Source organism: Salmo trutta, chromosome 22 (genome assembly GCF_901001165.1).
Source record: "Salmo trutta chromosome 22, fSalTru1.1, whole genome shotgun sequence".
In the NCBI taxonomy this organism is placed as follows: Eukaryota; Metazoa; Chordata; class Actinopteri; order Salmoniformes; family Salmonidae; genus Salmo; species Salmo trutta.
Window position 1 is genome coordinate 28,231,890 of NC_042978.1, and position 16,988 is coordinate 28,248,877.

Sequence of the window (16,988 nt, forward strand, 5' to 3'; positions counted from 1 at the left end):
CTGACAAGGACCAGTTGATTTGGACATTTCTGACAAGTTATAAATAGCTCTCTAAGGTACTGTATGCAATGACTGACAAGACAAGAGGAAAACTGATGATGCACTATGCATTTTACAACTGTCAGTCGCCCCCTCTGCAGACCCCCTCACCCCCCTACAGTTTGGGAACCACTGTGTTAGAATACTGTATGCAATGAGTAGGTGTTTTATGAATCACTATGAAAAACGGTGTACTACTAACCAACACTACAGTGATGTGTTACTCAGGAGCCAGGAATCCTTCCAGCAGCCAATATGAAGAAGGGAGGAGGAGAGAGACAGGGAGCCAACAGGAAACAGGGAAATTACAACCATATATCCCATAAGTCAATAACACAAATCACATAACAAATCCTAAGAATATCCACTGGAGGGTATCTCTACAAAGTAGAGGGGAAATTAAAAGGCAGCCAAAAATAGTGGTTGTTTGAACGGGGGAGTCAGAGAGGCAGGCAGCCAGGCAGTCTGCCGGGTCAGAGAGGACTGAGGGGATCCACAGGTCTGACAGAGTATGAAGGCTCTGAGGGTTTACCCCGAGGGACTAAATGTAGGGTGTCCAATCAAAAACTCATCGTTTGACCACTGGGTAAAATAATAATTGTGAAGATAATCCTCTAAGAAAATCAATGGTTCAAACCTCATGTCTATCATAATCTGTTCAAAACCTATTTGAGATTTTACCCTTGTAGGATGGTCAAAAATAGGGCAACTAAATCAATGGAGGCCAGAGAAAATCAGGAAAAAAGCATGGCATTAGCCAGGCTGGATGCTGTGTGAGAATTAAAACTACCTGACAGGCTTACCATTGAACTTGTCATCTTTCTTCTCAAATCCGGAGGACATAAAACATAAGGTAAGGTAGACCTTGATTTTGAGACGACGTGTAGTATTTTCATATTTCAGTACGCGCAGTTCATATTAATGTGACGTTCCTGTTTTTTTCGAAGACTTCTCACAAAAACAATCGTATCTCTGTAAAATGTCAACAGACGACGACAAAATTTGAAATCCTCAAGTTTCGCTGATAAAGCTGAACTGCTCTGTCAGAGTTCGATGCCTATTTTCGGATGTATTAGGTTATGAAATCCAACTTTTGGAATATAATGTTAATGATATGTTAGAGAAAGACCCCAATGAATGATTCAGAACATGAAAAAACATTTGTCTTGGTAAAATGTATTTTATAACATAAAGTGAAATGTCATCACCAAAGTATGTTTTCACCCTAGCGAATGACCCATTAGGAGCAAAGTGTTTGTGTGTGTGCGCACTAACCTAACACCACATACAGTAAGCTGATACACTACAACACACCAGATATTTCAAAGAGCGGTGAGATGACAGGGCTCCTCTACAAAGGGCATCTCACCTAGTAAAGTATGCACAGTTCTAGCATCCATAGGTTCATATCTTTCTCCATCCCTCTCTCAGTATGAGAGGTTCACCTGGGTTTAAACAGAGTTTAGCCGAACCAACGTGAGAGGGGGAGCTCATAGATGGAGCGCAGACGGAAAGCAGCTGTCAGCATCAAAGAGCGGAGCTGACCTTGTGTGTGTGTGTGTGTGTGTGTGTGTGTGTGTGTGTGTGTGTGTGTGTGTGTGTGTGTGTGTGTGAGAGCCAGCGGGAGACAGCCTGAGAGGACCAAGACACAGACGTGTCTCATTCAGAGCAGATAAGAGGGAGAGAGATAAGATGGAGAACGTGAGTGTGTTTTTATGTGCAAGAAGAGAGAGCAAAATGGAAAGAAAACACGACAAAGGAGAAACTGAGAGAGTGATAGAGAAAGAGAGCAGAGAGCTTGAGTTAAAGAGAGAAAGGGAGGGTGAGACCGTGAGAGTGAGTGTTCTGTATTTACTCAGGCCAGAGCTTATTAGAGACCCTGATTCCCCTCCTCTGTGGAGCGGAACACTAACAGCACAGGAAGACCACTCATCTCCTTCTAGGTCAAGGGGAGGAAACCCTGGTCCTGGAGTGGAGCAGGCACCTCGTGTTTTTGATTTAACCGACATGGAAGATCAGGTGTGTTGAATTTAGGCAATCACTGAACTGATCAAATAGCTCCGTTGGTCAGGAGTGGTACCTATTTGGAACTAAATCCTGCAGTACCTGTGGCCTACTCCTGCTCTAGGCACTCACTGCTGCTGCTGGGGGAACTGCTGCTGCTGCTGCGGAAACTGCTGCTACTGCGGAAACTGCTGCTGCTGCGGAAACTGCTGCTGCTGCGGAAACTGCTGCTGCTGCGGAAACTGCTGCTGCTGCGGAAACTGCTGCTGCTGCGGAAACTGCTGCTGCTGCGGAAACTGCTGCTGCTGCGGAAACTGCTGCGGAAACTGCTGCTGCTGCGGAAACTGCTGCTGCTGCGGAAACTGCTGCTGCTGCGGAAACTGCTGCTGCTGCGGAAACTGCTGCTGCTGCGGAAACTGCTGCTACTGCGGAAACTGCTGCTACTGCGGAAACTGCTGCTACTGGGGAAACTGCTGGTACTGGGGGGGGGGGAACTGCTGCTACTGGGGAAACTGCTACTGCTGGGGAAACTGCTGCTGGGGAAACTGCTGCTACTGCGGAAACTGCTGCTACTGCGGAAACTGCTACTGCTACTGCTGGGGGAACTGCTGCTGCTACTGCTGGGGGAACTGCTGCTGCTACGGGAACTGCTGCTGCTACGGGAACTGCTGCTGCTACTGCTGGGGGAACTGCTGCTGCTACTGCTGGGGGAACTGCTGCTGCTACTGCTGGGGGAACTGCTGCTGCTACTGCTGGGGAAACTGCTGCTGCTACTGCTAGGGGAACTGCTGCTGCTAGGGGAACTGCTGCTGCTACTGCTAGGGGAACTGCTGCTGCTACTGCTAGGGGAACTGCTGCTGCTACTGCTAGGGGAACTGCTGCTGCTACTGCTGGGGGAACTGCTGCTGCTACTGCTAGGGGAACTGCTGCTGCTACTGCTGGGGGAACTGCTGCTGCTACTGCTGGGGGAACTGCTGCTGCTACTGCTGGGGGAACTGCTGCTGCTACTGCTAGGGGAACTGCTGCTGCTACTGCTGGGGGAACTGCTGCTGCTACTGCTGGGGGAACTGCTGCTGCTACTGCTAGGGGAACTGCTGCTGCTACTGCTAGGGGAACTGCTGCTGCTACTGCTAGGGGAACTGCTGCTGCTACTGCTAGGGGAACTGCTGCTGCTACTGCTAGGGGAACTGCTGCTGCTACTGCTAGGGGAACTGCTGCTGCTACTGCTGGGGGAACTGCTGCTGCTACTGCTGCTGGGGGAACTGCTGCTGCTACTGCTGGGGGAACTGCTGCTGCTACTGCTGGGGGAACTGCTGCTGCTACTGCTGGGGGAACTGCTGCTGCTACTGCTGGGGGAACTGCTGCTGCTACTGCTGGGGGAACTGCTGCTGCTACTGCTGCTGCTGCTAGGGGAACTGCTGCTGCTCCTTCTAGGGGAACTGCTGCTGCTACTGCTAGGGGAACTGCTGCTGCTACTGCTAGGGGAACTGCTGCTGCTAGGGGAACTGCTGCTGCTCCTTCTAGGGGAACAGCTGCTGCTACTGCTGGGGGAACTGCTGCTGCTATTGCTGGGGGAACTACTGCTGCTGGGGGAACAGCTGCTGCTACTGCTGCTGCTGCTAGGGGAACTGCTGCTGCTCCTTCTAGGGGAACTGCTGCTGCTACTGCTAGGGGAACTGCTGCTGCTACCGCTGGGGGAACTGCTGCTACTGCTGCTGCTACCGCTGCTAGGGGAACTGCTGCTGCTACTTCTAGGGGAACTGCTGCTGCTCCTTCTAGGGGAACTGCTGCTGCTCCTTCTAGGGGAACTGCTGCTGCTCCTTCTAGGGGAACTGCTGCTGCTCCTTCTAGGGGAACTGCTGCTGCTCCTTCTAGGGGAACTGCTGCTGCTCCTGCTAGGGGAACTGCTGCTGCTACTGCTAGGGGAACTGCTGCTGCAGGAACTGCTACTAATGCTGGGGAAACAACTGCTGCTAGGGAAACTGCTGCTGGGAAAACAACTGCTGCTGGGGAAACTGCTGCTGGGGAAACTGCTGCTGGGGAAACTGCTGCTATTGCACACACTGCTGCTGGGGAAACTGCTGCTACTGCGGAAACTGCTGCTGCGGAAACTGCTGCCGCTGCTAGGGGAACTGCTGCTGCAGGGGAACTGCTGCTGCTACTGCTAGGGGAACTGCTGCTGCTACTGCTGCTAGGGGAACTGCTGCTGCTACTGCTGGGGGAACTGCTGTTGCTACTGCTGGGGGAACTGCAGCTGCTAGGGGAACTGCTGCTGCTAGGGAAACTGCTGCTGCTAGGGGAACTGCTGCTGCTAGGGGAACTGCTGCTGCTAGGTGAACTGCTGCTGCTACTGCTAGGGGAACTGCTGCTGCTACTGCTAGGGGAACTGCTGCTGCTAGAGGAACTGCTGCTGCTAGGGGAACTGCTGCTGCTAGGGGAACTGCTGCTGCTAGGGGAACTGCTGCTGCTAGGGGAACTGCTGCTGCTTGGGGAACTGCTGCTGCTAGGGGAACTGCTGCTGCTAGGGGAACTACTGCTGCTGCTACTGCTGGGGGAACTGCTGTTGCTACTGCTGTGGGAACTGCTGTTGCTACTGCTAGGGGAACTGCTGCTGCTAGGGGAACTGCTGCTGCTAGGGGAACTGCTGCTGCTAGGGGAACTGCTGCTGCTTGGGGAACTGCTGCTGCTAGGTGAACTGCTGCTGCTAGGGGAACTGCTGCTGCTAGGGGAACTGCTGCTGCTAGGGGAACTGCTGCTGCTAGGGGAACTGCTGCTGCTGCTACTGCTGGGGGAACTGCTGTTGCTACTGCTGTGGGAACTGCTGTTGCTACTGCTAGGGGAACTCCTGCTGCTGGGGGAACTGCTGCTGCTACTGCTAGGGGAACTGCTGCTGCTACTGCTAGGGGAACTGCTGTTGCTACTGCTGTGGGAACTGCTGTTGCTACTGCTAGGGGAACTGCTGTTGCTACTGCTGTGGGAACTGCTGTTGCTACTGCTAGGGGAACTGCTGCTGCTACTGCTGTGGGAACTGCTGTTGCTACTGCTAGGGGAACTGCTGTTGCTACTGCTGTGGGAACTGCTGTTGCTACTGCTGTGGGAACTGCTGTTGCTACTGCTAGGGGAACTGCTGCTGCTGGGGGAACTGCTGCTGCTAGGGGGAACTGCTGCTGCTACTGCTAGGGGGAACTGCTGCTGCTACTGCTAGGGGGAACTGCTGCTGCTACTGCTAGGGGGAACTGCTGCTGCTACTGGAGGAACTGCTTATATTGAGGAAATTGCTTATACTGAGGAAACTCCTGCTGCTGGGGGAAACTGCTGCCACTGCTGGGGGAAACTGCTGCCACTGCTGCCACTGCTGGGGGAACTACTGCCACTGCTGGGGGAAACTGCTGCCACTGCTGGGGGAACTGCTGCATCTTCCACCTGAGGGCACAGCTAGAAGCAGCAGCTACACCAGTGATGCTAAAACTGATTGACACCCATCTGTAATTTCTAAGGAACCGTGTAAGAGAGGAGATGTGGAACATTACTGTTGAACATTGGGTTTGAGTGAGTCACAAGTCAGTAGGGAGAGATGAGGAGAAGAACTAAGATAAGCCTGTCTGTCTGTCCACCACAACACTAAACAGACAGTAGAGAGAGGGAGAAAGGAACAGACATTAACCAGCATGTCAAAACACAGGAAGGGGAGGAGAGGGGAGAGTAGGGGGAAGAGAGGGAAGAGTAGGGGGAGCAGAAGGGGGTTAGAGGGGGCAGTAGGAGGAGGAGAGGGGGCAGTAGGAGGAGGAGAGGGGGCAGTAGGAGGAGGAGAGGGGGCAGTAGGGTGGAATAGAGGGGGCAATAGGGAGAGGAGGGGGACGAGGGGGAGCAGTTGGGGATGAGAGGGGGCAGTAGGGGAGACGTTGGGGGCAGTAGGGGAGACGTCGGGGGCAGTAGGGGGAGGAGAAGAGGGGGAAGTAGGAGAGAGGGCAGTAGGGGAAGGAGAGGGCAGTGGGGGAAGTAGGAGAGAGGGCAGTAGGGGAAGGAGAGAGGGCAGTAGGGGAGGAGAACGGGGGCGTCCCCCTTGGCTTTGGGGAACACCTGGCCTCCTGACAGGAAATGACCTGGACAGCACGAGCAGAGCCGAGCGGCAGGAGAGCTTCCATCTGGCATCAGGGCTGTAGTAGAGGAACACACTACCACGCCTAGGAGGAGCACACACAACCACTAAGACCAGAACTAGCAACCTAGTATCTTTAGCTCTTATCTACTGTCCAGTATTGAGTAACACCACAGTATCAGTCTTTCCCCCCTACTACTGCTCAGTACAGCCAGCCCCCTCGTCCCTTCACCACCATCTAACGTAGGCCAGAGCTGTAAAAAAATAGGGCACAAATGTCTTTATAGCTAAGGAAAGCTGTCACATAATCCTCAGAAGTCCCAAAGCAACTACATTTAAAATACGTATTATCATGTCATGCAGTAATTGTAAAGGGAAAACAAGTCAATCACAGAGTAACTTGAGCTGAGTGAGAGATAGCTAGTAGAGAGTAGTTGATAAGAGCTGTAGGAATGAGGGGAAAGAGAGAGAGAGAGAGAAAGAGGCAGAGGAAGAGAGAGCGAGGGGACAGTTTGCGGAGGAAAGCGTGTACAGACTGACAGGTCATCTCTCACTGCTGTCTGGAATCCGTAATGTAAACAGGCTCTTCCACAGCAGCCAGATAAAACACAGATATACCGTAAAACACTGAGCACTCTGGGAACAGGAGTATACACGCAGACCTTTGTCTACTTCCATTAGCACTGAGACTCCTCAAACTCTCCCCCTATCTGCCTCTCTGTACAGTATGTGTGCTGCAGATGCAATAGAAGCTTCATATGACAGGATGACCCCTCCATGTGGGTAGTTCTGGGGCTGAGAGGGGAGAGAGACATGGGGAGTAAAGGGGGTCAGAAGACAGAGGAAAAAGAGACACTGGGGAGTAGAGAGGACAGGAGGCCCAACAGGACCTCTCCACTGACCCTGTGTTATAGGGTGACCACAGCCTGCACTGATGCGTGTGCAGGGGCCAGCAGGGCCAATGTCACAGCGTCCCTCTGACCCCGTGTGTGTGTGTGTGTGTGAGAAAGAGAAAGTGTGTGTGAGTGAGTGAGTAGGAGGTCAAGAGGAGTGTCCCTCTCCATCCTTGTAATATCAGCCCAGAGGGAATTGTATCTGCTTACGACTAGCCTTTTATGATGTGCATTTCCTGTCATAAATACACAGAGGAGGAATTCTGAGCTGAGGTTTAACATCCTCCATAAAGCAGACGGTAGGTCTGGAGGTGTAAACAACACATTGGAAGTGGTCTAGAGATGGTCCCAGGGTCTGGATTAAAACCTATATTCCAATGGTAGACCTTCAAAAGAGGATTACTGTGGATGAAGGGAACAAGCTGTTTGTATTACTGTAGACACTGATGACTACAAAGGAAGTGAAGTGGGCTGAGTGTAACACACACACACACTCCCGTGGTCTAACCTCCTGACCGGTCGTGTCCTGCAGTGGAGTCTAGTTTAATTTCTGTTGATTAAAGCCTGGGGTTCCGTGTGTGTGTGTATTTGTAGAGGGGGTCGATGGGTTGATCTGAGGAAAGTCTTCCAATTAAAAATGAGACAAATTTTGAGTCATTTCATAAATGCAGTGAAACTGGGGAAATAATCTTAACCAAGCCTAATCATCACCCATGCACCCTCACGCTCCAGTTCCCCTGTAACTAGCTCTCTGCTGCAGGGCCTGGGAGAGAGAGAGGGAGGAATGAACAGAGAGAGGGGGGTAGAGATGGGGGAGGGAAAAGACAGAGAGAAGAAAAGAGAAAGAAAAAGAAAGAGCGAGAGCTGATGGCCAGAGTGTAAAATAACTTTTATGTCCCAGGACTGTTCCCGTTGCCATGCCAACCTAAACAGCTTCTTTGGGGAGGTCCGTCTGTCCCGTCGCTCCCTGCTTCCCCCACACACCCCAAGGACAGAATGGAAAACAAATCCAACTAGTGTGTGTGTGAGAGAGACAGGGGTGCTCAGAACATACAGTTGAAGTCGGAAGTTTACATACACTTAGGTTTGAGTCAGTAAAACTTGTTTTTCAACCACTCCACAAATTTCTTGTTAACAAACTAGAGTTTTGGCAAGTCGGTTAGGACATCTACTTTGTGCATGACAAGTAATTTTTCCAACAATTGTTTACAGACAGATTATTTCACTACAATTCACTGTATCACAATTCCAGTGGGTCAGAAGTTTACATGCACTAAGTTGACTGTGCCTTTAAACAGCTTGGAAAATTCCAGAAAAGTACGTCATGGCTTTAGAAGCTTCTGATAGGCTAATTGACATCATTTGAGTCAATTGGAGGTGTACCTGTGGATGTATTTCAAGGCCTACCTTCAAACTCAGTGCCTCTTTGCTTGACATCATGGGAAAATCAAAAGAAATCAGCCAAGACCTCAGAAACAAAATTGTAGACCTCCACAAGTCTGGTTCATCCTTGGGAGCAATTTCCAAATGCCTGAAGGTACCACATCCATCTAAAAAAACAATAGTACCAAAGTATAAACACCCATGGGGCCACGCAGCCGTCATACCGCTCAGGAAGGAGACGCATTCTGTCTCCGAAAGATGAACGTACTTTGGTGCGAAAAGTGCAAATCAATCCCAGAACAGCAGCAAAGGACCTTGTGAAGATGCTGGAGGAAACGGGTACAAAAGTATCTATATCCACAGTAAAACGAGTCCTATATCAACATAACCTGAAAGGCCACTCAGCAAGGAAGAAGCCACTGCTCCAAAACCGCCATAAAAAAGACAGACTACGGGTTTGCACATGGGGACAAAGATCATACTTTTTGGAGAAATGTTCTCTGGTCTGATGAAACAAAAATAAAACTGTTTGGCCATAATGACCATCGTCATGTTTGGAGGAAAAAGGGGGAGGCTTGCAAGCCGAAGAACACCATCCCAACCGTGAAGCACGGGGGTGGCAGCATCATGTTGTGGGGGTGCTTTGCTGCAGGAGGGACTGGTGCACTTCACAAAATGGTTGGCATCATGAGGGTGGAAAATTATGTGGATATATTGAAGCAACATCTCAAGACATCAGTCAGGAAGTTAAAGCGTGGTCGCAAATGGGTCTTCCAAATGGACAATGACCCCAAGCATACTTCCAAAGTTGTGGCAAAATGGCTTAAGGACAACAAAGTCAAGGTATTGGAGTGGCCACCACAAAGCCCTGAACTCAACCCTATTGAAAATTTGTGAGCAGAACTGAAAAAGCGTGTGCAAGCAAGGAGGCCTACAAACCTGACTCAGTTACACCAGCTCTGTCAGGAGGAATGGCCAAAATTCACCCAACTTATTGTGGGACGCTTGTGGAAGGCTACCCGAAACGTTTGATCCAAGTTAAACAATTTAAAGGCAATGCTACCAAATACTAATTGAGTGTATGTAAACTTCTGACCCACTGGGAATGTGATGAAAGAAATTAAAACTGAACTAAATCATTCTCTCTACTATTATTTTGACATTTCACATTCTTAAAATAAAGTGGTGATCCTAACTGACCTAAGACAGGGCATTTTTACTAGGATTAAATGTCAGGAATTGTGAAAAACTGAGTTTAAATGTATTTGGCTAAGGTGTACGTAAACTTTCGACAACTGTAAAATAGTGACAGTCCAGTAAAATATACGCCCCGTAAACCCCCGTCCTCCCACGGCTTACAGTAAGTCACAGGGTGCCACAGGGTTCAATGCTCGGGCTGACTCTTCTCTGTATACATCAATGATGTCGCTCTTGCTGCTGGTGATTCTCTGATCCACTTCTACGCAGACGACACCATTCTGTATACTTCTGGCCCCTCTTTGGACACTGTGTTAACTAACCTCCAGACGAGCTTCAATGCCATACAACTCTCCTTCTGTGGCCTCCAACTGCTCTTAAAACGCATGTAAAACTAAATGCATGCTATTCAATCGATCACTGCCCGCACCTGCTCGCCCGTCCAGCATCACTACTCTGGACGGCTCTGACTTAGAATACGTGGACAACTACAAATACCTAGGTGTCTGGTTAGACTGTAAACTCTCCTTCCAGACTCATATTAAGCATCTCCAATCCAAAATTAAATCTATAATCGGCTTCCTACTTCACAACAAAGCCACCTTCACTCATGCTGCCAAACATACCCTCGTAAAACTGACCATCCTACCGATTCTCGACTTCGGTGATGTCATCTATAAAATAGCCTCCAATACTCTACTCAGCAAACTGGATGCAGTCTATCACAGTGCCATCCGTTATGTCACCAAAGCCCCTTATACCACCCACCATTGCGACCTGTACGCTCTCGTTGGTTGGCCCTCGCTTCATACTCGTCGCCAAACCCACTGGCTACAGGTTATATTCAAGTCTCTGCTAGGTTAAGCCCCGCCTTATCTCAGCTCACTGGTCACCATAGCAGCACCCCCCCGTAGCATGCGCTCCAGCAGGTATATCTCACTGGTCACCCCCAAAGCCAATTCCTCCTTTGGTCGTCTTTCCTTCCAGTACTCTGCTGCCAATGACTGGAACGAACTGCAAAAATCTCTGAAGCTGGAGACTCATATCTCCCTCACTAGCTTTAAGCACCAGCTGTCAGAGCAGCTCACAGATCACTGCACCTGTACATAGCCCATCTGTAAATAGCCCATCCAACTACCTCATCCCCATACTGTATTTATTTATTTATCTTGCTCCTGTGCACCCCAGTATCTCTACTTGCACATTCATCTTCTGCACATCTACCATTCCAGTGTTTAATTGCTATATTGTAATTACTTCGCCACCATGGCCTATTTATTGTCTTAACTTACCTCATTTGCACTCACTGTATATAGACTTTTTATTTTCTTTTGTATTATTGACTGTATGTTTTGTTTATTCCATGTGTAACTCTGTGTTGTTGTATGTGTTGAATTGCTTTGCTTTATCTTGGCCAGGTCGCAATTGTAAATGAGAACTTGTTCTCAACTAGCTTACCTGGTTAAATAAAGGTGAAATAAAAAATAAATAAATAAATAAATAAAAGTCACCATCACCCATCCTGCACAGGCTAAAACACAATCATGGGACAGAGCCTGGACTGGGATTTCACACTCTCACTGTAAATACATACTCTCCTGTAACTGGAGCTGAGAATACACAAACACAGATAGATATACACCATCGTATTACACACACACACACACACACACACACACACACACACACACACACACACAGAGGAAAGCATGAAACCCCCATCTTGAGCTACCTCCCACTATGGGACAATAGAGGGGGTGGATGACTGTGTGCTAAACCAAAAATGGCTCTGCCCGGGTTGGCAGGAATCCTGACAGGCAATGGAACAAACTCAAGGAGTGACAGAGAATGGGGATGTGGCTATTATGGTGTGTCTGCTGTATCCAACTATGTACAATATGGACCATATGTGCTGGGTTGAGTTCCTGACCCCATCCCCAGGTACTGGTGTGTGTATAATTGTGCTGTCATTGACTCCTTTGAGACATACAGTCCTACACCTTATTACAGCATCAACCAAATGGGAGCCACAGTCACTGTAATAACACCCCATAAACACACACACCCACGGCTCACTGAAGAAACAAGACTCAAACTATTGGCCTCTACCTCGAAATATTTGCCACAAACCTCCTCTCCTCCCTCCCTCCATGTCTCTCCTGCCCCCACCATTGATCTCTCACACACTAAAACACAAAACCACAACTGAAAATGAAAATGATCGAAGTGACTATTAAAACTATTTACAGCTTGCACACATCACACACTAACCATGTCTGAGACAGACAGAAAGGAGCCAGCCAATCATCTGCCACATCTGAAAAGTGTGATGAGGCTCATGTCCAATTACCGTCATCCTCTGCTATTCAGTGACATTATTAGCCAATCATCTTCTACCTCCCACTTCTGGTGTTGACTGCAGAGCACTTGGTTCAAGAGCTCACTTCCTAGTCTGAGCTCTAAGCGGAACCATTTCTTGGCAAACACCATTTCTCCCTTTAATTGAACCCATACTTTAACTTCCCTCACAGAACTCTTACAGTACTCTCACACACACACACACACACACACACACACACACACACACACACCTTTAGGCTACACACTTCCCTTCAATTAAATCCACACTAGACATTCCCTCATTCAGACTCTCCAGGTGCGTGTCAAATTGCTAGTATTTTTGTTCTCTTTGTCCACTTCTTCTTCTACTCTTCTCAATCCCTTCTTTCCCTGAGAGAGGTTGAGATAATGTCTATTCTCCCGCTGAGGACATGGACAACGCCTCCACTTCCTGTACCCCTCGATCACCAGCAGCTGATGTTGGTAAACAACATCCCCTCCGACTAGGAGACTCGCAGCTGTTCCTGGGTTTGTTGAGTCTGTGAGTTTGTGTCTGTGCGTGCATGCATTTCTGTGTTTGTGTGTGTCTTTTGTTATGTGTGTGTGTGTGTGTGTACGTGTGCATGTGTTGCATGCATGCATGTGTTTTAAACAGACCATTAGTGCAGCATCATGCTTGTCTGTAGGAGGGATGCGCTGCTCTTCACTGTGTGTCCCTGAAGGCGGTTGTTAGGAGGGTCAGAGTGTAAGACTGTTAGCCTTTAACCAGCTGTGTGTCTGTCTGTTCTGCTAGTCACTCTGTCCGTATGCTCATTCATTCCTCCTCCTGTTATTTCATCTGTTAGTTTGTGTATGCGAGTGTGTGTGTGTCTGTCTGTACAGAATATGTGCTGCATGTGTGTGTCTGTTAAGCCCAGGCTGTTTACTGTAGCCAAGGGGAACAGAAAAAGGGGATTTGTAAAAACATTGTTCTCATGGCGACCAGGTTTCACTCAGCATCTGGTTTCTATTTGATTCCTTTAATTGGATGAATGTGACAATCAATGTTATTCTCTACTGCTCGAACAAAGACGGACCCCTGACTCATATTACACACAAACCATTTAATCTGTAACCATAAAAACCAAATCAACACACAGACGGACACGGATACGCACACACTGCTAAGAAAAAGTATTCTCTTTCTCAGACACACCTGGTGTGCATTTACAGGGTCATTTCTAGTGAAGTGTTTACAGAAAGTCATGTTTTTAACATGGGCTACATCTCTGGACCAGCACCTGCCAGGAGGCCCCTCAGTCAAATAGGACAGAAAGAGAGAAAAGAAGGCCAGAATTCTGCCTTAGCAGCTTTATAGTGAGAGGGAGAGAGGGAGGCAGAGAGAAAGAGAGCAAGGGAGAGAGAGAGAGAGAACAGAGAGAGAAAAGGACAGAGAAGTAAAGAGAGAAAGAGAAAAGGACAGAGAAGTAGAAAGAACATTTAGAAAAACAGAGTGAGAAAACTACCCAACCATGTCCATGTGTGTGATACGAGGCAAAAAAAACCTGTGGTAATAATAAGCAGTGTAATATTTCCAGGTGTTTGCTAGCTAGAGAAGGTAAAGAGTGGCTGGGGAGGACTGTGTGTGCAGCTTCAAGGTTAGAGAAACAAACTGGGGGAGGTACACTGTGACATGGAGGTACAGAGCTAATTCATCATTCCCAGAGCTGGCCACAAGCCCTGCTGCCACACAGAGACACACAGACCAGTCGGAGACACACAGACCTGTCCAGGCAGAGAGAACAGTTCCAGAGAGACCAGCTCCTGACCTCTAGATTGGAAATGTTCTCACAAAGTACATTGCAAGTGGGCAGGGCCCAGCAAAGCTAAGATAGTACACAGGCACCAGGGGAGAGGTCAAAGTGCACACACACACACACTCTGCAGCAGGTTCCCACAGTCATGTTTGTTACCATGTGACCTGACAGGGGTGTGTGTGTGTGTGTGTGTGTGTGTGTGTGTGTGTGTGTGTGTGTGTGTGTGCGAGAAGCGGGTAGTCGCTAACAGTCCTTCTACCATCAGCAGCACAGAGGTACAAACAACAGTGTCTTCTCCATCTCTCTGCTACCATATGAACAGTTAACTGGGGTCATTCTAGAATGAATATAAAAGAGGAGATACGTTGCATCTGATTCAGCTTAGTCTTATCGAGAGCATGGTGTAATTTATGGTTACAGTATTAGTGTTCAGCATTGGTGTGCTTCTGTTAAGGTTTTATTATGGTTGTGTTAGGTACTAACCGGTGAGTTTCTGCAGCAGGGGGCTGAGCTCCGTCTCTCTGGTGATGACCAGGGTGAGTGCTCCAATCAGCTCCCTCTCCACCTTTTCCTCCTCCTCTTCATCATCTGCAATCTGGGCCTCTCCAGCCAGTGAGTACAGGTAGACCAGCAGCACCAGCAGCTCATCTGGACCACACTCCTCCTCCCCCGACCGGGACCCTGAACTGGACTCTGAGCTGGACCCCTCCTCACCCTTAGCAGTGCGAGGTTTCATCAGGGGCAGAAGCTGCCTCAGAACACCAGCAAAGTCAGAGTCTCCCAGAGCCTGCAAACCACACAGGATACACAGAGACATTTTAGAGATATGAAGTAGAAACTACAAACTGAGTAACACAAAACACATCAAATCACCACACACATACAATGCCTTCAGAAAGTGTTCACACTGCTTGACTTTTTCCACAATTTGCTGTGTTAAAGCCTGAATATAAAATGTATTAAATAGAGATTTTGTGTCACTGATCTACACACATAGTGGTTAACATGAGTTTAAAATTGACTACTCCATCTCTGTACACCACACATACAATTATCTGTAAGGTCCCTCAGTCGAGCAGTGAATTTCAAGCACAGATTCAACCACAAAGACCAGGGAGGTTTTCCAATGCCTCTCAAAGAACAACACCTATTGGTAGATGAGTAAAAAAAATATGCAGACATTGAATATTCCTTTGAGCATGGTAAAGTTATTAATTACACTTTGGATGGTGTAGCAATACACCTAGTCAGTACAAAGATACAGGCGCCCTTCCTAACCCAGATGCCGGAGAGGAAGGAAACCGCTCAGGGATTTCACCATGAGGCCAATGGTGATTTTAAAGCAGTTACAGTTTAATGGCTGTGACAGGAGATAACTGAGGATGGATCAACAACATCATAGTTACTCCACAATTCTACCTTAAATTGAAAAGAAGTGAAAAGGAGGAAGCCTGTACAGAATAACAAATATTCCAAAAAAGGAATATGCAATAAGGCACTAAAGTAATACTGTAAAAAATGTGGCAAAGAAATAAAAATGTTATGGGAATGCTTGTCATCGGCAAGGACTAAGGAATTTTTTGAGGATACCAAAAAAACGTAGTAGAGCTAAGCACAGGCAAAATCCTAGAAGAAAACTTGGTTCAGTCCGCTTTCCAACAGACACTGGGAGACAAATTCACCTTTCAGCAGGACATTAACCTAAAACAGAAGGCCAAATTTATACTGGAGTTGCTTACTAAGACAACCTTGAATGTTCCTGATTGGCCTAGTTACAGTTTTGACTTAATAATTGGCTTGAAAATCTATGGCAAGACTTGAAAATGGCTATCTAGCAATGATCAACAACCAACTTGACAGAGCTTGAAAAATGTGTTAAAGAATAATGGGAAAATATTGTACAATCCAGGTGTGGTAGCACTGCTATGGAAAATGTTGAAGAATTACAATACCAACACAAAGTCAATGAATGTCTAGATCGGTATGTTTTGGCATTTGCTTATTTTATGACAATGAGTAATCCAGTTTTATGGAAATTATTTTTTACTTTTCTTCCTTGTGCATTCATTTTATGATGCAACTGTGTATAAGAAATCATTGACCTGTTCATTGGCATACACACACAGAGTGTGTTTTTGTACTGTTTAGGAGCAGTGACCTGTTTCTCGGTGTTGCTGTTAGGGAGTTTGCTCCCATGCTGGTTCTGCCTGTCCTGGCCCACATGATTTTCATACAGCACAATATACAGCCTAACAGTCAGAATGAGCTCATACCCCTATTAAACAGGGGTGTGTGTAGAAAAGAGTGAGAACGAGAGAGGGGAAAGAGAAAGAGAGATAGAGAGAGAATGAAAGAACGTGAGAAAGAGAGAGAAGGAGTGAGAGAAGCTGCAGTCGGTTGCCTCTGTGGATAGATGACAATTTAATGAGTGTTAAGACCTCAATGTTCCTCCCATCAAGACAAACAGGCTCTCTCTCTACCCAGCTCCTATCGCTGAGCTCTGAGCCCTGGGGCCTGGTCTGGCCCACTGAGGGGATCCAGTGTCCAACCCATCACAAACTTCCTCTGGGCCAGGGAGAGGGGAATCAGCACCAGTACTGCACTAACTGCCTTTGAGGGTGTGCATGTGTGTGAATTCAGACATGGGTCCTTATCCACAAAGCTTCTGAGAGTATGAGTGCTGATCTGTCCATATAATCTTATTCATTATGAAAAATAAGCAAAAATTATGCTAGATCAGCACTCCCACTCTCAAACCCTTTGTGTATATGGGCCCTGGTCTCAAGGGCCCAATGATCATCACAGTTGGCACTACCCTCTAGCAGTGTTACAGGTGAGAACTAGAGTCTAAACGTGCTTGATATCTATCCAGGGCAAGTACAGGGCTCCCGAGTGGCGCAGCGGTCTAAGGCACTGCATCTCAGTGCTAGAGGCGTCACTACAGACCCTGGTTCGAATTCAGGCTGTATCACAACCGGCCGTGATTGGGAGTCTCATAGGGAGGCACACAATTGGCCCAGCGTCATCCGGGTTTGGCCGGAGTAGGCCGTCATTGTAAATAAGAATTTGTTCTTAACTGACTTGCCTAGTTAAATAAAAAAAAATATGTTAAAAAAAGTACATGATGCATGACTGTAGTGTGTCAGAGCTCTGAGTCTCCTGTTCTCTTCCAGCTAGGCCTCAGCCCCAGCCAACCACCGCCCCCAAGGGGTATTCAAACACACAAACCAAATCACA

At 47.9% G+C, this 16,988-nt stretch overlaps 1 protein-coding gene across 1 annotated transcript in view; it reads right to left on the reverse strand.

Moving 5' to 3' along the window:
* Window positions 1-16,988, reverse strand: part of LOC115158523 (sec1 family domain-containing protein 2) — a 176,895-nt gene that overhangs the window by 68,111 nt on the left and 91,796 nt on the right. Inside the window, exon 5 of the mRNA XM_029707585.1 lies at window positions 14,235-14,538. Coding sequence (XP_029563445.1) covers window positions 14,235-14,538 — 304 coding nt within the window. The remainder of the gene's footprint in view (window positions 1-14,234; window positions 14,539-16,988) is intronic.